Source organism: Pristis pectinata, chromosome 6 (genome assembly GCF_009764475.1).
Source record: "Pristis pectinata isolate sPriPec2 chromosome 6, sPriPec2.1.pri, whole genome shotgun sequence".
Lineage (NCBI taxonomy): Eukaryota > Metazoa > Chordata > Chondrichthyes > Rhinopristiformes > Pristidae > Pristis > Pristis pectinata.
Window position 1 is genome coordinate 14113995 of NC_067410.1, and position 21698 is coordinate 14135692.

The window sequence follows — 21698 nt, forward strand, 5'->3', positions numbered from 1 at the left end:
TTTCAGCACATTTGAGTACATACCATGGAAAAGTAATTCCCCACTGATAAGCATGTCTTATCCAGACTATTAAAAGAAGATGCTTAGAGGTGAGCAGAGCAGGTAATCAGTTGAGAATTCAGATTAGCTTCTTTGGCCACCTCTTCATTCTGGGGATAAGCACATTTATAAGGAATGGAAAATAATTTGGGGATCTGACACCACAGAAAGTGGCCAATTATCATTGATTGAGACCGCTGGTTACCAAAAGTCATATCAAGAGAAATGGTTTCTCTCTACCAATGGTTTCTCTCTACTCTTCTCGTGACAAAACACCACATTACTTATTAAGTTTGTGTCCTTAAAGGGGAACGGGACTTTTCTAAAAGTTCTTAAAATCAGAAACCTCCATTTCTGTAAATCCAAAATAATATCAGATAATCCCAGAAACATTCAGCAGTTCAGGCAGCATTGTGGAAAGAGAAACAGAGTTAGTGCTTCAGGTCAAAGTTCTTTAATTAGAGCTGAGAAAGAGTGGAAAAAAGTTAGTTTTAAGTTGCAGAGAGGGTTGGGGAGGGATGAACGGAACAAAGTGAATATCTCTAATAGGATGAGGCCAGGATTGTTGCGAGGATAAACTGTATGTGAAGTCTTCTGGCTGATAGTTGATGAGGGAAGTTTTGAGACAGAGAACACAAACAAGGGAACTTAAAAGTCTCAGGATGTAGAAAATTTCCAGCAGAGCTGATGGAGAGCCAAGAACTAAGCTATTATTACAGATGGATGATGAAGAGCAAAATTGGCCAGTGATGATATGCAAATTCCGTATAGTAGTAGAATTCAATTTTGAGTCTCGAAGGTTGCAATGTGGCAGAAGATGACGTTCTATTTCTCAAGCTCATATTGGGCCTTGCTAAAACAATGCAGGAGCCAGACAGAGATCGACTGGTAGTGGGATGAAGAATTAAAGTGGTATAAAGCTCGGGTCGTCCCTGTGGACTAAATGCAGGTGCTCCACAACGTGATCACACAGACCGTGTTTGGCTTCTCTAATGTAGTGGAGACCACATACTGAACATCAAATACAATGCACTAGCTCGTAAGAAGTGCACTGCTTCACCTGGAAGGAGCGTGTGGGTCCTTAGATGGTGGGAAGAGAAGAACTAAAATGGTAGTTGTTCCATTTCCTATGGTTGCATGGGAAATTGCTGTGAGAAGGGAGTGGTTGGTGGAGAGTGAAGAGCAGACCAGGGAGTCACGAAGGGAACAATCACTTCAGAATACGAACAGGAGGGAAGGGAAGTGCGTGTCTGGCGGTGGAACCTCGCTGAAGGTGGTGTAAATTACAATGGATGATCTGTTGAATACAGGTGAGGACAACGAACTGTATCATTGATTCTTGAAAGCAGAGGTGTGGGAAACAGATGAGATGCGGTCAAGGGCTCAGTCAACAGTGGTAGAAGGGAGGAAGTGGTTTAGGAAGAGGAAAAATATCTCAAAGGCAGCCGCGTGGAACATCTCATCATCAGAGAAGATATGACAGAGACCAAGTAACTGAGAGAATGGAATAGAGTCCTTATAGTAGACAATGTGGGAAGTAGTACAGTCTAGATCGCTATGGGAGTCTGTGGCCTTGCGAAGCAGCTCTGTCACTAATGTAGATAGCTGTGTTTCTCTCAGCAAATGTTTTCAGCATCTAGAGTATTTTACCTTTCAACAAAACAGTTTAATTCAGCTAAATTTAATTTGGAATGAGTTCTTGTGAAGATTAATAATTAATACAGAACAAATAATGATAATTGCAATGGAATAGTATGCCAGCATGTGACAAGGATTGACGAAAATCTGAAACTATCACTTTTTCAGCACAAGCTTTTCATTTATCAACAGAAGGAAATGTCATCACATGTTGACACCTGTGCAAGGCCCCGCTGGCAAGGTCTGGATGGGCTTATTTATTATTCACAGCAGACTGACCCCAACGTAACAAGTGGCTGGATAATGTTACGTACAACTGATGGATTTTGATCACATCAGAAGCTGCTGTTATTGTGCAAGAAATAGAAGGCTGGCCTGGAGGAGACATAGACTGTTGAACAGTCAGGTACAGCAGTGATGGCCAGGTCCTTAACTAGCAGACCAGAGTTTGAGAGCTCAAATCTCACCATGGCAAGTTCCAAAAATGAATTCAATAAACCTGATAATTTGTGGTCTAACACCAGAAGGAAACAAGAGCTTATGAACTGTTTCTAACATCCTGTGCAAATTCTTCCAGGGAGAGAAATCAACTTCAACGTCTCATAATTGATTGTTAATGTCTTCAAAATTGGCTTAACAGGATAACCAGATATGGCCAATTAGCATAACCTTTACGGTAATGTAAAGAGATGGATGTTGGGACGTACATACCCAAATCAGCATCACAAACACAAGTCTTCAAATGGTCAAAAAAACAGAAAAGGTACAGCTGTTGTACCTTTGTTGATTGATTAGTGGTAATTAGGATAATATACTATTCACATATTTGTACATCTGAGATCAATAAATAACCAAATGCAAAATCTATTTTGAAGTGGTATCCTTTACAGAAGTAACCAATTTAGCTAACACATTATCAATGTAAACCTGGAAGCATTATAAACTGTATACACTTAGTCCTCATTATCTGCTGGGGATAAGGGCGCAGATTTCCCACTGATAACAAAAAAGGTGGGAACTACTATGATCCTCTCCCCTGTACCTAAAACTGCCCTGCCCCCAAATACACAGAAATATGCCCTAAAAATAGCATGCTTAAAAAAATTAATATATTAACTACCTTAACAAAAATTACATTATCTAACAAATTACTTCCATTGAAATCTACAAGCACCAATAAGAGTTGAAATCTCAAGATGTGGCTATGTAAACAAAGTCTGCTCTCTAAGAGAACTGAACACAGCGAGGAGCCACATGTCACAGAGGTCTAGAAACTGATCATATTTATAGAGACAATAATTAGTTCCTCAATCTGTACTTGATAAAGGTATTTTTTGATCAAAAAAACTTAAGGCAAGACTTGGGGCCAAATTTGCGAATACACTAGATCTACGAACAGCAAATTAGTGATAACAAGGACTATATGTCCTGATGAGGGGTCTCGACCCGAAACGTCGACTGTTCATATCCCTCCATTGATGCTGCCTGACCTGCTGAGTTCCTCCAGCATTTTGTGTGTGTTACTCTAGATTCCAGCATCTGCAGAATCTCTGTGTATCCACTGTACATTCCTGCCTGTTTCTCGCAAAGAAACCCAACTTATAGCATTAGACTCATAATGTAATATTAACAAATAAACAGAAAACACTCCGAAGTCAGTCAACACTCTGTGGTTCAAATGTAAGGGCAACTCATTTGTAGAACACTGTGCAAGTGCATTGTCCCCTTGTCACAGAAATTGTTTTGGCTGAGTTAAAACACTCTCACCATTGATTGTATTCCAGTGCAATCAATCCTTCAGAGTGAGCCTTTTCAGTAATGTTAGGATTTTCCTGACATTTTCCCGTTAGATTTATTTTCCCTATTCATACATTGTTTTATCCTCTGCAAAAGCATCTTACCTTTATACTTTTCTATTTCCCAAATTCAGTTGCCTACACAAGGGAACTTTCTTTCACCATATCAAATGACCATAATGTTTAAGAAAACATTATTCCTTCCAACTGTTTGGCCACAAACATCTTGACAAAATAAAATGACTTCCCTACACCCATTTATTATATACTTAGCATGCAGTATAATAGTATGTGTTATTACATTGCATGCTAAGTATACAATAAGTCTGCAGGATTTCCAGTTGCTGAGAAATTCTTCACATCTCAATTTTTTTGACTGAATGTTCCTTACCAGTTTATTTTGTGCTAAGGCACGGAGTTGTTCATCCATTTCTGACTCTTCGTTTTCTTCTTCAACTTTTATTCGATCTCCTTCTCCAGGTCCTTCCTGTTTACAGATTAGGTAAAAGAGTGAGTTTTATTGTACTTAAAAACTGCTAGCAGCACAATTGCAACACTAATGTGATATTTCTCAATGACATATGTAAAAAAAATAAACTAATATTTAGCTACCCACACTGATATTACTTATGTCACAGCCCTTCCTTGTGACATCATAGAAGAACTCAACTACTAAGTTGTTAGCTTTTGCTTGAACTATTTACTTTGTCCTCCCATACCTAATATCTGTAACATTCTCACATTTTTGATAAATAAGCAGCAATTCACAAATTGTTGGCTTATGAGTTAAGGTCATCCCTCACAATTCCCAGAAAAAATGGCTCAAAAAATAACTTTTTGGTGTAAATTTCCACACTGTTTTATGAGACTGGAGTTAAACCTAATCTACATTGTTATTTTTTCTGCACAGTGTACATGTGGCATCTGGATATATTAGTTATTGATCAGATTGACCTAATTAATGAGATCACAAGGATTTTGTTGTGTCCAACACCCAGATATTCCATCTAGTAGATTCCTAATATTGTTCGCATGTTGTATAATTGCGTGCACTGCTTTTATAACAAAAAAACTTGTTATAAATATTAATTATTAAGGATCTTGAAGGCATTGTAACACCAAGAAACATCAAGCTATCACAGATAGCAGCTGAATCCAGATCCTTTCCCTGATATAATTTTTCTGTAAATTTAAACACAAAGACAGTTGTAAACGTGTTTGAGCTGAAATGAGAAATCACAGCAGTTGTTGCAAAAATATAACCGATTTACCAGCCAAACTAACCAGATATGAGAAATTAAGGATAAAGGATAGCTGTTTTCTTATCATCTCTGAATGAACAGAGCATGCTACTAATACAAAGAATTGCTTCCAATACTTACCAAGGAATAAATATTGGCCTGTGTAGCTCTATGCATTACTCCCCTATGCATTTTCAAAATGGTGCCATAGGATATTTTAATGTGAATGTGCAAAATGGGCCTTGGAGTAACATCATCTGAAAGATAGAACTACTGAAAGCACGATACTTCCAGGGTACCTGCCCAGCTTTTTGTGCTCAAGTCTCTGGATACTTCTGACTCAAAGCGCTACCAACTGAGGAGCACATGGTGAATTGAACTAAACTTCAACCCAAATTTAAGGAGGAGTCACCTGACTGCTTGCCTCTCTTCAGTGCTGCTATAATAAAAACATCCTCCAGCATTATTTCAAAGAAGTGCAGAGGGAGAGATGCAGATATCCTTATTTTCCTGGCCAATCTTTATCCTTCAATGAACACTACTAAAACTGATAATCTGGTCATGAGGGAGTTCACTGTGAGCAAATTGGCTACCGCTTGTTCAATATTATAACAATGTCTACACGTTGAGTAATTCAGTAGCTGGTTAATAGCTCATTTATGTTCATGAGTTAACACTCAGGTTTACCATGCTGCCAAAATCTGTACTGCTGGATGATTACGTGCAAAGGAGAGAAACATTCCGATTCATTGTGATTGTCTCATAACTTTCCTCTTCAATTTAGGGACAATAAAGGGTGAGCAATAAATGCTGGGCTTGCCTATGGCACGCACATCAGGTCAATGGGAAAAATATGGCTGAATAATCAAATAAACTACTACAAACTGACTCAGCCTAACTTTATGTTCAGCAATTGAACCAGCTGGAAAACTAAATTGGTAAATTGGTTTATTATTATTACATGTACTGAGGTACATTGAAAAACTTGTTTTGCATGCCATCCATACAGATCATTTCATTACAACAGTGCATTGAAGTAGTACAAGGGAAAGCAATGCCAGAATGCAGAATAAAGTGTTACAGTTGCAGAGAAAGTGCAGTGCAGGCAGACAATAAGGTGCATGGCATAACGAGGTAGATTGTGAGGTCAAGAGTCCATCTATCGTATTAGGGTACCATTCAGTAGTCTTTTAACAGCTGAATAGAAGCTGTCCTTGAGCCTAGTGGTACGTGCTTTCAGGCTTTTGTATCTTCTGCTTGATTGGTGGGAGGAGAAGAGAGAATGTCCTGGGTGGGTGGGGTCTTTGATTATATTGCCTGCTTTACCGAGGCAGCGAGAAGTGTAGACAGAGTCCATGGAGGGGAGGCTGGCTTCCATAATATGCTGAAATATGTCCACAACTCCCTACAGTTTCTTGCAGAGAGGAGGTAAAGGTGCTGGTGGGCTTTCTTGGCCATGGCGTCAACATGGTTGGAGCAGGACAGGCTACTGGTGATGTTCACTCCGAGGAACTTGAAGCTTTCAACCCTCATGACCTCAGCACTGTTGATGTAAACAGAAGTGTGTTCACCGCCCCCCTTCCTGAAGTCAATGACCAGCTCTTTCGTTTTGCTGACATTGAGAGAAAGGTTGTTGTCATGACACCATGTCAGTAAACTCTATTTTTGCACTAATATATTTAAAAATATTTTGCCTTAATATAACTTATCTGCTACTCTGCAATTTTGATGGTGTCTCACCTTGTCCTTTTTTTGTTACAAAAATTGGGCAAAAAAAAACAAAGACAGTTTATCATTGTTTTAGATGCAGATGGATAAACATTATCAGGTGTGTTTTACTCACATCTGGACAAACTCTACTGTGGCAGTTACCTTCAATTGCATGTGTGCATCCATACCTCACTGTCACTTGCTGGATTTTGTGCAGGCAATTCTGGTTGGTCTTTAGATTCTGCTGCCTCCTCCTGCTGTTGACTGCTGTTTTCATCAGATCCCTGATTGAGCTCTGACTCCATCTCCCATTCTTTCCGCCTGGCTTTTCTCCGCCTTGTCTCTGCACCTACTGGGGGCTCCATCGATCCTTGGTTGTGTTTCTGTACTGGACAATTTTGATTCCCCTTGTGACAGGCACAGTCAACCTTATATTTACTGTTATGAAGTGAATAATTAAAAAAATTATTGAATGAACATATTCAGGTTTATTTTCAATTGCAAATCATTGACTATCAAATATATTTTACCACATATCACATAAAAATATACTACTCCCATGAAGATGCACAAGTTCCCCTGTATTAATCAGGAATGTTAAGTAAATTACAAGCTTCTAAGAGAGGCACACAAAATCAGACAGACACAATTCACAGCCGCAGAAAGGTTTGTGGAGCTCCAGCAGCCAAGTACATACGAACGTATGAAGGCGCAGGTGTAGGTCACCTGCCCCCTCTAGACCGCTCCACCATTTAATAAGAACTGAAATCTCTTCAAAAGCACAAAAATCCCTGTAACTCAAGGCCATTATGCCTCTCTGAAACTTGACCCCAGCTCTCCAAGAGTTTGCTGGGCTTTGAGGTGCAGCAAAACTTTGATAATCCAGCCCTCATGGGACTTTGGTAATGTTGGACTACTGGATATTAGTCATATTGCAGACTACTGAATGTTAGTCACACTAATACCCTGATCAACTTTCATTTCATTTATTTTTACATGTTACACAATAATATAATACATTTTCCAGTGAATACTGAGAGTTTAAAGAGAACAGGAAATCTACAAGCAATCCAGACCCTGGCTGAGGCCCAGACCAACTGACATTCCTGACCTCTGCTGTTCTGGACCCGGATCCCAGCCACACACCCAGCCCACAGTCTGGACACCAGCCCCAGCTGCACTGTGGCTCTGGATGCATACCCAACATGCGCTGTGGACCACTGGCTTATGATCTGGACTTATGAGTAAGGCAAATGCTGAACCATCAGGATTCCAAACAAGTGGATGCCAGGTTATTGGAGCTGTATCTGGAAAATCAACTCTTTCATTATCCATTTAGAAAGTTTGCCCTGTTGTGAGATAGCCTGCTTGAAAGTACTTCCTCATTACCTTCCTTCTTCAGCTGGTAAACTAATAATCCTTGCACAGTAAGACGTGTTCCTTTCCTTCATGTCCCTGACCATCCAACTCTATCCCAGTCTACTAACTCCTCTGCATACAAATCCCATTTGTCCTGAATAATGCAGTTAACTCCATATTTGCACCATGAGTGAGAGGCAATGAAGGAATTAACTCGTTTCACTGCAGCTGCTGGGCTGCAAGTCTATTAGGTAATAACATTTTTTTCTATAATAGTGATTCTGATTAAAAAGACATATTTTGATAAATTTCTATATTCCTCATCACACTTACCAGCTGCTGTATTCATAGTCAAAGCCAATAGTCACCTCATTGTCCTTTGGGATGTTTGTGATGGCATATATACAAAGGTGGATCATTCCATCAGCAATCATATGTCGTACCTGGGGGATACAGTATAAGTTGTAGCCAGATTTTTTCTTTTCAGATTCTTAAATAAGATAAATCCACTTTAATTCTTTTGCTGGCTTCACATTTCCATTCAATTTTTTAGCCACACTATTTGTGCTCACATATTGAAAAACAATGTAAACAGGGACTCCAATTATTGTTGCTGGTTGCAGTGACCAAACATGTGACTGCACCATAACAGGCCATATAACCTACACATACCCTTGTTAACAATACTAGGTAAAAGCATAAGAATGTACAAAATACGTGAACAAAAGCATTTGTGTTTTAATTATGGTTAAACTACAGCTAAATAAAGGCAGTTGAGCCCAAGTGAGGAATTTTATGTCTGAAGAGAGTATTTATTCCAAAATTGTCATTGCAATGAAAAGAGTTCAATGTCTTTGACTTAAAAGGGAGCTTGCTTACAGGAAGCTTCTTCATACATTAGAAAGGGACAAACGTATAATGTTTAAAAGACATTTGGACAGGTTCACAAATAGGAAAATGTTTAGAGGGATTCAGGCCAAATGCAGGCAAATCGGACCAGCTCAGGAAGGCACCTTAGTCGCATGGACGAGCTGGCCTGAAAGGCCTGTTTCCCTGTTGTATAGTTCTATGAAGAGGAATAAAACTAAATCAAAACTTACAGCCTCTTAAATATCAAGAGCCCCATGTAATTACTCTCATTTCTCATTGGAAAAGAAGGAGTCAGGGATGGCAATCATCCTTCATTTTACTGAGAATAATAAATAATATAAACACAAGTAGGTTTCTTCACTCATTCTCTCATAACTGTACTAGAGGAGGTGGATAAAAAAAACTAATAAACTTCAACCAGCACATCAGATTGGAAGTGATTTTATTTTTATTCCTGAGAGGCAATGGATTTTTGTGCATGAAGCTTCATAACCTTTGATATAATTAGTACTAAAGGCGTTATTCTGGGTCTCAAAGGATAAATTCACAGAACTGCAGACATAAAATATAGTTGAGGGTTCAGATAAGAATGTAAGAAATCAAAGCAGGAGAAAGGCATCCGGCTGCTCATTCCACCTCTGCCTTCCAAGAAGTCATTGGTTAATCATGTTCACTTATTATTGACCCTCCATCAGTAGGTTCCATTAGTGTCAAAAAATCTATCAAACATTCTCTTGTATATACTCAACAACTGACCATTTATAACTCTCTGCGGTAGAGAATTTCAAACCTTACAACCCCTTCCTTCCCTCCCCCCCCCCCCCCCAACCGAGTAAAGAAATTGTCTCATTTCAGTCCTATGATATCAATCCTTTAATCTAGTGACTAGGTTGACATACCTAGCTAGGGAAAACAGCTTCTCAGCAACTATCCCATCAACCCCTCTCAGATTCTAGTGTCCCTGAAGAAGATCGGCTCATGTTCTTCTAAACTCGAGCAAGTACGTGTCCATTTTATTCAATGTCTCAACCAGCTCATATCAAGAGGCAATTCAGTGAATCCAAGACAAGTATATTATATAAGAAAAAGGACCAAAACTGCACACAGTGCTTCAGTTGTGCTGTCACTGAAGCACTTTATAACTGCAGCAAGACATCCTTACTTTTCTACTCTAGCCTTCCTAAAATTAAGGCCAACATACCAATTTAACTTCTTAATTTCTTGATATACCTACATGTTTACTTGTGTTTCATGAACCAGCAGAGTAATGCCCTTCTGAACATGCACATTTTACTACCCAGCAGCTAAAAAATATTTTCATTTTCTATTTGTCCCTGCAAACTGAACAATCTCACATTTTCTTGCATTATGCTCCATCTGACATCTTCTTGCCCTCTTACTTAACCTGTATACATCCAGGAATCCAAATGAGTAGCTGAAATTAGAGTTCTTTACATAATGAATGTTAGTATAAAGACTCCAGAAAACATTGGCAACTGCTGCAGAGAAACATTGGTTCTTTTGGTAGGTCAAATATGATGGCAGAGTATAGTATTAATGGTAGGACTCTTGGAAGTGTGGAGGATCAGAGGGATCTTGGGGTCTGAGTCCATAGGACGCTCAAAGCAGCTGCACAGGTTGACTCTGTGGTTAAGAAGGCATATGGTGTATTGTCCTTCATCAATCATGGAATTGAATTTAGGAGCCAAGAGGTAATGTTGCAGCTACATTGGACCCTGGTCAGACCCCACTTGGGAGTACTGTGCTCAGTTCTGGTCACGTCACTACAGGAAGGATGTGGAAGCCATAGAAAAGGTGCAGAGGAGATTTACAAGGATGCTGCCTGGATTGAGGAGCATGCCTTATGAAAGCAGGTTGAGGGAACTCAGCCTTTTCTCCTTGGAGCGACGGAGGATGAGGGGGGACCTGATAGAGGTGTATAAGATGATGAGAGGCATTGACCGTGTAGATAGTCAGAGGCTTTTCCCCAGGGCTGAAATGGTTGCCACAAGAGGACACGGGTTTAAGGTGCTGGGGAGTAGGTATAGAGGAGATGTCAGGGGTAAGTTTTTTACTCAGAGAGTGGTGAGTGTGTGGAATGGGCTGCCGGCAACAGTGGTGGTGGCAGATACGATAGGGTCTTTTAAGAGACTGTTGGATAGGTACATGGAGCTGAGAAAAATAGAGGGCTATGGGTAAGCCTAGTAATTTCTAAGGTAGGGACATGTTCGGCACAGCTTTGTAGGCCGAAGGGCTTGAATTGTGCTGTAGGTTCTCTATGTTCTCTATGTTCTATTTCTATTCTTATGAACCCAAAATATGGTGCCTTGCCAAGAATTTACTCTTGGAAGACAGGGCAATTGTTTGGCCTTCTTTACAGCAAAAAACAATTATCGGTGCTGCCATTCCACTTCCTGTGAATACTTGAGAATGGAGGAGGAGCCAGCCAGTCAGCCAGCCAGCTGGCTAGCTAGCCAGGTAGAGAAAGAAGCTTGTCTGAAGTCAGGCCAAATTTTAAGCCGTGAGCCTGTGATATTTAAAAGGCTGATCAGAAATGGTCTATGAAATCTCGAGAGGGATGTTTTTACTTATTTGCATTACTTTTCTGAGACCATAGTTGGAAAACAGAACTGGTTGAGCTGCACTGCCAAAAAGAATTCAAGTATTCAGGAAAAATAAAATTAGATTTCACATTTTTATGCATAGCTGAGCAGTCAAATTGGCATAGCAAAGGCCTGATTGAACCAAGAAATAGAAATCAAATGAGACAGGTGGAGGAAGAGGGTATTTTTGTAGATGCAAAACATTGTTGCCATGTTGACTCACTTTTGGGCAGGAGAAGAAGATACTTAAGCTCAGCTGGTTCTCTGAAAATCAACTCCACAGCACAGAGAAGAATCTATATAAATTCATTAATTTTATGTAAAAATCAAAGTTGTCTGTTGATAGTACTTGGCATCTATAATTGATTATATAAACATACAACACTATAAAACACTACAAATAATGAACTGTTAATTAAAACAGCTGATTTTTGTAGCATTTTACAGTGCTAATTTCCAACAACTGTTCTAGCTCGATCCTGCAAAAATGCTGGAGACTAGTTGGGAGCAAATTCCCCAAAATGCAAAATGAAATGAGCTAGTAACTTTCAAGCTTTAACCACAGTCTATAGTCTTCATTTATCATTTTGATCCTAACCAAATGTGCAGGTGTAAACTATTAACATTTTAGATCCATTCTCAGCAGTCAATTCATCCTGTTCCTTTATCAAAAAGTTGTTTAGACTTTTCTCTAAACTTGATAAATAAGATTTTATGTAGTCCTGCTGCTCAATTAAGGATTAAGTTCATTCATTATAAACAGAACATACATTCAGTGAATGTTAAAATTATTACTTTAAAATAGATTTAATTTGCCTTGCTCAATACAGAAAGGGGGTGTGGTGCTTAAGTTAATTATAGGCAAACACATCATAAATACTAATTCACTGAATCAATATATGGGTCAAACCCTAACCCTAATACATTTACGTGAAGAAATTGCAACTGTTACGGACTCAGTGAAAGTCCCTTTAAGATAGAGAGTGTGTGTGTTTGTGTGTGTGGGGCGTGCTTACGTCAATAGAAGATAAAGGACGTAATGACGTTGTTGAAGAGGTTAGAAGAAGGAGAGAGAGAGAGAGAGAGAAGGGAGAGAGACACCAGCCTGCTTGTTTTCTCTATCGATGGATGAGAAACAATAACTGTGTTTGCTACTGAAATCCATGTATGGAAGTTGGAAGTAATCCGGTGGAGTTCACTTTGTTGCTGACCTGTAGAAGGAAACAGGTATTTGTGTGTGGACGACCACGATTCGGATGCTTTTCGGGGTGAGGAAGTCACTACCGAGTAAACGCTGAAGTGTCGTTTGGGGTTCCATCGTGGAACATTTGGATTTCGTATTTACTCTCCCTATGTTCTCTACATCTACGTCTTATCTTCAGACAACGGTGGTTGTTGAAGAAGCCCTTGCTCATGTTTCACCTTATGGCTTGTGGAACTGAACTTTAAGAACCATTCCGGAACTGGGAGTTTTGGACTTTGCCACACACACACACGAAGAGCTTAGTTTTGGGGTTAACGTTCGAGGTTTAACATTTTTGAATTCTAACATACTAACATTTTTACTTTTATTTTACGTATTATCATAAGTAATAATTAATAAAATAGTTTTTAACACTGAATCATGCTCAGTGTGTTTCTTTTGTTGCTGGTTCGTGACACAACGCATTATACACATGTAAATTTCAAACAGTGTCTGTATAGGAATGTAAAAACTTTCTATCCATATACTTACAAAGGCCATGGATAGCTTTTACCTACTTCTCCTTAATAATTTTAAGCAATAATTATCATTAAAGCATAAAATTAAAGTAAATAAATGTACAGATAATTAGAAAATACTGACCTCTGCATTGGGGGCACAGGACCTTCTAATGAAACGAGCATCATTCCCAAAAGTCCGGGCATCAACGCACATCTCCACCTCATTGAATTTTGAGTAGAAGAGTACAAAGGGATAGGGTCTGTAATCCAAGGCGACAAATGTAATTCTCTTAATTAGAGCTCTATTTATCTAAGAGACTGTTCTTTATATGTGAGACTGCAGAATGAACATTAATAGTACATTCAACCAGAGGGGAAGGGAAGAGAGGAAAATCAGTCAAATCTGATCCAGTGTCCATCAGCTAGCTACCAGAAGGTGTAAGATCAACTTTACTTTTTACATTACTGAAATTTCAAACTGAGAAACTAACTTGACATAGACCAGATAGTAAAATTTATCAAACAATACGGCAACACAACATAATGCAATAAGTATGACTGGCCAATTGAGGGGGCATAGTTAACTAGATCTTTGAAATAAACTTCTTATTCAGCATAAATTAATGTGGCATTCCTCCAAACTGACTAAGTCAAGAAAGTACAGTGGCATGCAAGAGTTTGGGCACCCCTGGTCAAAATTTCTGTTACTGTGAATAGTTAAGTGAGTAGAAGATGAACTGATCTCCAAAAGTCATAAAGTTAAAATGAAACATTCTTTTCAACATTTTAAGCAAGATTAGTCTATTATTTATGTTTTGTACAATTTTAGAATGAAAAAAGGAAAGGAGCACAATGCAAAAGTTTGGGCACCCTAAGAGATCTGAGCTCTCAGATAACTTTTACCAAGGTCTCAGACCTTCATTAGCTTGTTAGGGCTATGGCTTGTTCACAGTCATCGTTAGGAAAGGCCAGATGATGCAAATTTCAAAGCTTTATAAATACCCTGACTCCTCAAATCTTGTCCCAACAATCAGCAGCTATGGGCTCCTCTAAGGAGCTGCCTAGCACTCTGAAAATTAAAATAAATGATGCCCACAAAGCAGGAGAAGGCTATAAGAAGATAGCAAAGCGTTTTCAGGTAGCCATTTCCTCAGTTTGTAATGTAATTAAGAAATGGCAATTAACAGGAACAGTGGAGGTCAAGTTGAGATCTGGAAGACCAAGAAAACTTTCCGAGAGAACTGCTCGTAGGATTGCTGGAAAGGCAAATCAAAACCCCTGTTTGACTGCTAAAGACCTTCAGGAAGATTTAGCAGACTGGAGTGGTGGTGCACTGTTCTACTGTGCAGCGACACCTGCACAAGTATGACCTTAATGGAAGAGTCATCAGAAGAAAACCTTTCCTGCATCCTCACCACAAAATTCAGCGTCAGAAGTTTGCAAAGGAACATCTAAACAAGCCTGATGCATTTTGGAAACAAGTCCTGTGGACTGATGAAGTTAAGGTAGAACTCCTTGGCCGCAATGAGCAAAGGTATGTTTGGAGAAAAAAGGGTGCAGAATTTCATGAAGAGAACTCCTCTCCAACTGTTAAGCACAGGGGTGGATTGATCATGCTTTGGGCTTGTGTTGCAGCCAGTGGCACAGGGAACATTTCACTGGTAGAGGGAAGAATGAATTCAATTAAATACCAGCAAATTCTGGAAGCAAACATCATACCGTCTGTAAAAAAGCTGAAGGTGAAAAGAGGATGGCTTCTACAACAGGATAACGATCCTAAACACACCTCAAAATCCACAATGGACTACCTCAAGAGGCATAAACTGAAGGTTTTGCCATGGCCCTCACAGTCCCCCTACCTAAACATCATCGAAAATCTGTGGATAGGCCTCAAAAGAGCAGTGCATAGAAGACGGCCCAAGAATCTCACAAAACTAGAAGCCTTTTGCAAGGAAGAATGGGCAAAAATCCCCCAAACAGGAATTGAAAGACTCTTAGCTGGCTACAGAAAGCATTTATAAGCTGTGATTCTTGCCAAAGGGGGTGTTACTAAGTACTGACCATGCAGGGTGCCCAAGCTTTTGCTTCGGGCCCTTTTCCTTTTTTGTTATTTTGAAACTGTAAAAGATGGAAATAAAAAGTAACCCTGCTTAAAATATTAAAGAAAATGTGTCATATTTAACTTTATGCCTTTTGGAAATCAGGTCATCTTTTACTCGCTTAGCTATTCGCAGTAACAGAAATTTTGACCAGGGGTGCCCAAACTTTTGCATGCCACTGTACATGTGACTAATAAAGATATCTTATCTTACGTTAGCAGTGTGTTACTCAAATTTTATATTGTCCTACCTTTTAAAGAAATGACCATTAACTTCAAACTGCTGCCGCAGCATCACCTTTCCACGGTATTCAATAATGAGTATGCCCGGTGTTAGGTCTCTGGCTGCTCTCAAAATTTTGCGATGCCGCTGAACTCTTGTGACTTTACCAAGCTGCAGCTGTCAACAAGAGGAAAATAAATTCAGGCAACCAAATTACTATTTTCCTGTTTATGCTGAGAGACCTGATGTCTTAACAGCCCTTTACAATCAAAACTTAAATTGACAAGTGAAGGAAAATAAAATTAAACTAAATAACATTTTTTTATTAAAAAGTGCACGAAAGCCAACATAGTAAATTAAAATGGAAAATAAGTCAGGATTAGCTACTAGTTACAGCCTTAATTAACATTTCCTGCACTTTGTCAGACCTCCGTTCTTACCTGCATCTGAGAGCCGAGAATTGTGTTGTTACAGGCTAGTTCAGTTTTGTTAATAGTGTCCAGCACAACGTTTTTACCCACGGAGTCTTTCATCGTTAACCGATGCAATTCCAGAAGGTTCTGTACATCTGCACTGTACTGATTTGCAAAAGATTCCTCATATTGATCTGTCCAGAGTCGAATCCGGTTCTCCCAACCTTCTGCAGTATTTTCATCCAATGCATGAGCTTCTGACAACGAGTTCTAATTTAAAAAGACCAGAAAAAATGATCAAACTAAACTCGACCACCAACTGAAAAGGTTGACAAGAAATTCTCCTAATTCTGCTTATACCTGCTTCTAGAATATTGCCCTTTTAATGTGAAGACAGTAGTAGCAGTTTCTCAGTAAAATCATATTTTGTTTCCCTCTCCTAATGTCATTTCCACTATATGGTGCAACACAAGACACATGTTGGCAGACTCTTCCATTAGTGAAAGGTGTGCCAGTTTCAACTAAATCAGATTGCTCATTGAAGTGGGAATAAACCACACAAGTATGGGCCATCGGAGAAATTACTTGGCTCTTTCATCTTTGCCATATAATCCATAACTAAAACCCTCTACATAAACCTACATCTTCCTCTGCCTTAAATATTTATTCATTGAAATAAAATGTAAAACTCTGTGTATCAATCATTCTCCATGATTATGTTTTCCACTCTTCAGACTTCTTCCTAACCTTTCCTTTCATTAATTTAATGCTGTGAAACAATGCATAGATACCTACTGCATTCAAGATAGTGGAGGACAAAATTTGTTAAAAGGATTGCCATTGAGAATTGGCTATGGGAGTTATCAGTAGTGAAATAAGTTTATAGAATCAGAATCAGGTTTATTATCACTGACATATGTCATGAAATTTGTTGTTTTGTGGCAGCAGTACTGTGAAAGACATAAAGACATAAAAATTACTATGTTACAAAAATAAATAAATAGTGCAAAAGAAGAATAACGAGGTAGTGTTCATGGACTGTTCATATATATGTATATTATATACATAAATGATATGTGCGTGTGTCCCAAATATATGAACAGAAAGCACTGTAAAAAGGCACTCTTTGTTCACATAATTGGGATATAAACTAAAATCAAGCAGGAAGTGTGAAATTGCATGCTACATATGTGAATGAGAAGTGGACCAGCACTACTGCTGAAATGAAAACTAAATCTGGCAATTACTCTGCTAAAATCTGTCATTCTAAAGATGAACTAACAGCAAATATAGCATTATAAATTTTTCTCTATCCATACCTTCATCCTCATAGACCTTCTGGACCCTTCACGAAAGGCCTATGAAAGAACAACAAAATCACGGCGAAGTTATTGTGGAATTGGGAAATTAACTAATCAGCCTTGCCTGTATTCATTAATTATACATTAATCCCCTCACACCCAGAGACATTTATAAAATGTTGGCAAACGTTTAACACTACAAAACAGTGGGTATCTATCCAAGAACACGGCTTCATGACTTTTCATACTGAGCCTTAATTCCTGACTCAACTAAATATTTTTGTCCCATGGACAATCCTACGGTCCTTCACTATGAATTATTTACATTCAATTAAAATAAAAACAGAAAATATTGGAAACATTCAGCAGATCAGGCAGCATCTGTGGAAACAGAGTTAATGCTTCATTAGAACTAGAAAAGTTTTAATTGATTTTCACCCAAACCATTCTACGTTAGCAGTTGTAGCATCTATCAAGTCACCATTAAAACCTGCTTGGTGGAGTGTAATGAAGTATATCCCATAATTTTATTTCTGGTATTCTTCTGTGATTTGTGTATTTTATACATTTATGATTGTTCCAGTTCCTCCATCAACCACCAGTTGCTTCAATAACTGCATGTTATTGAGCAAGTCTGCTGAGAACACTATTTCCTTCTCTAGTAAATGTAAAAGCAACTCATTGTGGCAAGTGTTGTGTTGGTCATTCTCCTGACTGCATGCCAACAGTGTAGGCTATGCACATCCTACTAAATTAGCTGTTTGAAATTTTCTTTGTAATTTATTACTTTTCAAATGTTCTGGGCAAAATCCCGAAAGAAATTGGCATACACCCAAGAATCTTATCTCTACTCTTAAAATAACACTGCCAGCTACTAAAAAAAACACAATAACAGTAATTTTTTTTTCTCTAAGCAATCTGCAGACCTGGCCTCAGACCTCCCCATCCTCAGAATTACTTGTGAACACTGGAGGCTCCACAGGCCTTGTGTGAAAATCTCAGGTGTAAATAAGGATTATTTTGCTTTAATCTCTACAGATATGCTTCCTTTATCAAGTGGTCAGGTTGTAGCAAAAATGTTTTGTAATTTTCAGAAAAATCGGCTAAAACTTTTACATTTGCACTTGAAGTACAAAAGTTCTTTTTGCAACACCTACCTTTATCTTTTTGGCTTTGGGGGCATTTTTTGCTTTTTCTGTACTTCTCTTTCTCTTCTTTGCCTTGGTTCTCTTCACACGGTTGACTGTGAGTGTGATGCTAGTTGGTGTGTGTTGTGTTGCAGTATACGACACAGTTGATGGTGATACCTCCTCATCCCCACTCTCAGTTGCACTGCTATCTCCAACTGTGAGAAAAAGGTGACCACATGATTTTAAAAAAATGCAGTTAATTTCCTGAGACTGGCCTGCAGAATGACCTTAATTTTGGTTTGTTATGTGCCAGAGAGGACAGGTCAAGACAATTTACCCGCACTCAATAATTCAATAGAGCCACAAGTTATTTCAATTAGTTGTCTCATCTAATTGCAAGTCCCTGCTATTTAGATTTTGACACCAAATGTCTATTGTACTATTTACTTTCACTCTGATACCAATGGACATTATTTTTCCTAAAACAGGACAAACACTTGGTTTTTATGGATTTATCACACAAAATAACACTTCTCGCTACCTCGGTAAAGCAGCCAGCATAATCAAAGACCTCACCCATCCCAGGCATTCTTTCTTCTCCCCTCTCCCATCAGGCAGAAGGTACAAAAGCCTGAAAGCACGTACCACCAGGCTCAAGAACAGCTTCTATCCCGCTGTTATAAGACTATTGAACAGTTCCCTAGTACAATAAGATGGACTCTTGACCTCACAATTTACCTTGTTATGACCTTGCACCTTATTGTCTGCCTGTATTGTACTTTCTCTGTAACTGTGACACTTTATTCTGCATTCTGTTATTGTTTTACCTTGTACTACCTCAGTGCACTGTGCAATGAATTGATCTGTATGAATGGAATGCAAGACAAGTTCTTCACTGTACCTTGGTAGATGTGACAGTAATAAACCAATTCCAATGAATTGCTAGCAAGTCCAATGCACCACAATTAAGTGCACAAACCAAATCACTTCACCTGACTCCACTGATCGACATTAGTCCCTTGCGTTAAAAGCTGATTACCTGTCATCACTGTTCCTATTTAATCCAATGTTCTGCTTTTTCCAATTCTATTTCCTCATGAACAAGGGCTGAGAAAACAAATTTGTTCTGAGCACTATTTTAACAACCGCTTCTTTTTCTTGGGAGAATCTATGGAATACACTAGGACTGCATATATTTCAACTCATTTATTCTACTCTGTTAAATATTTTACAATAAAAACATATTTTATTATTATTTTGATTCTTTGGAATCCATTTATGGTGCAAAATGTATACATGTTAAGACTTTAAATGCAATTTAGCTGAAAGACATTTAGACAGGAATACCTCCAAACAAGTCAGTGAAATCACTCATAGTCCTTTAAAATACAAAGTTCAACTAAAACAGAAAAACAAATAATAATAGGCAGGTCAAATAATAATTGTCCTCAATGTTAGTTAGTATGAAGATAATAAATTATAAGCCAAAGGAAATTTCTAAATCAACATTTTTCTTCTTACCTGACACATTCTCCTGCTTCCTGCGCTGGAGTCTGATAACCTTCCGCCTGTCAAGGCCCCTGTGATTGTCAGTGCACACAGCAACACAATGAGTAAATGAGGACTATAAATGTGACTAAGTATTTTAAAATCAGCCTGAATATAGTTTGCCAAAAATCAGGACAAAACATTTGAACATCTTTTATACTACATTATCCCAAAAATGTAAATACATAAGATGGAATTGTTAAATATTGCCAAGGTTTTCATTGAGAAATTTAGGGAGACACAATGGTGCAGGTAGAATAGCAGCAGCTTCATTGCTTCAGCAACAGCATTCAATGCTGACTTCCAGTGCTGTCAGTGCGAAATTTGGACATTCTCAATGTGACCGCATGAGTTTCCTCCAGGTGCTCTGGTTTCTTCCCACATCCCAAAGCTGTGCAGATGAGCCGGTTAATTGGCCGTGGTAAGTTGTATCGAGTCATGGGGAGGGGGAAGGGGAGAGAGTTGATGTGACTTTGGGGTGAATAAGTTACAGGGAAAATTAGCGAGGTAAGATGATTGTTCTGTGTGTTGGCATAGACTCTATGGGCCAAATTGCCTTGTTCTGTGTCGTGAGGAGATATAATTAGATGAATTATTTTGTAGTGATTTTTAATCCAAACATAACCTTGAACATGGATCATGCTGAATACCACTTCCAAATATGTTGACTAATTGCAATAACTCCAATGAAACTCTTGTTGAACTGGGTACTTAATATTACTAAACCGGCATGTCCTTTCTGAGAACATGATGCTGTTCATGCCACAGCAACAACCAATCCATGCCCACGTGCAAAAAAACCCATTAATTTTAAGTTTACTTCGTACCTGCAGTTCTCACACGTGATAATAAAACCATCCTGAGTTAAGCTACAATGACACCAGGGAATGTTCTCATCCTCAGATGAACTGTCGCTATCCTCAGAATTATCATCGTATCGTTGGCAACGCAATCTATTCAACTCTACTCGGGCAATTATAGTCTGTGCAGGTGGTGAAGCCGGGGGTGTTGGAGGTGGTGGAGCACCATAGTTATGGTCCTTTAAACAAACAAAACAGACCTTGAGAACATGAAGTCATACAGAACAACAGAATATAAAGAACTAATGAACTAGCCAATTAAGTAGTCCTGGCTTTTCAATCCAGTGATAAAAAATTATAATTCCAATAGCAATATTAACCAACTCCCTATTTGCATATAACAGTCAATATATGATTGTTTCCGATTTTCTTTCTAAAGGTAATGAACATTTATTACTCATAGATAAAGGGTTCACACTTGCTTCTTTCAGAAATAAACATCATGCATGATATCCCTACATGAACCATTGCTAAAGCCAGCCATCTCACCAAGAGTAGAGTACCATCCCATGTAACGAAATTCCATGCAACTCCAACCAAAGGAATGGCATATATGCAAGAAGATGTACTTGAACTTATCTCCAATTCAATCAACCTAGTTAATAGTTCTGATATACATAATGAAATAGGGAGTGTTCTTTCTTGGTGTTGAGAACAGTCACCCAGGGAGTCAGCTTAAACATAGTAAACTAAGTTACAACCTATACTTTCTGCATCATGCTCTGAAGTTAGAACAAATTAAATTCTAAAAAGGTTGACAAGATTTCAATATTCCATATTCTCAAGATGTTTCTTTGGATCTAATTTTAAAAACAGCAAATTTGTGTGATGCAATTTCTTTGGAAGTTGTGCTTCCCCTCAATTTTGAAGGGTTTTGTCATTTACTGCCCATAACTGTTCATCATTTCCTAAAAGAAGGCAGTGTTCCCTGGACAAAGACCATATGTAATTGGGCACCAAAAAGCATGAGGAAATACCGGAGCCAAGACATGAATTCACCATGTAGGGAACACCATATTCCGAAGCACAAATATTTATGAAATAGTTTTGAGCATATTTGTTAACTAAAGTTAAAACCCACTGGTTACAAAAGCTAAACCACTCTTTTTTTTAAAAACTGTGCTTGGAACACAGCATTGAAATGATATCCCAAGAAGAGATCTTT

General features: G+C 38.5%; 1 protein-coding gene across 11 annotated transcripts in view; it reads right to left on the reverse strand.

The window, feature by feature from the left end:
- Positions 1-21698, reverse strand: part of setd5 (SET domain containing 5) — a 124168-nt gene that overhangs the window by 38432 nt on the left and 64038 nt on the right. For all 11 annotated transcript variants that reach the window (XM_052018381.1, XM_052018390.1, XM_052018389.1 and 8 more), the window contains 10 exons: positions 20501-20712; positions 19647-19705; positions 18153-18340; positions 17014-17052; positions 15722-15964; positions 15310-15458; positions 13103-13220; positions 8117-8226; positions 6613-6862; positions 3865-3960 (listed from right to left, as the gene is read on the reverse strand). In XM_052018381.1, the coding sequence (XP_051874341.1) occupies positions 3865-3960; positions 6613-6862; positions 8117-8226; positions 13103-13220; positions 15310-15458; positions 15722-15964; positions 17014-17052; positions 18153-18340; positions 19647-19705; positions 20501-20712 (1464 nt within the window). The remainder of the gene's footprint in view (positions 1-3864; positions 3961-6612; positions 6863-8116; positions 8227-13102; positions 13221-15309; positions 15459-15721; positions 15965-17013; positions 17053-18152; positions 18341-19646; positions 19706-20500; positions 20713-21698) is intronic.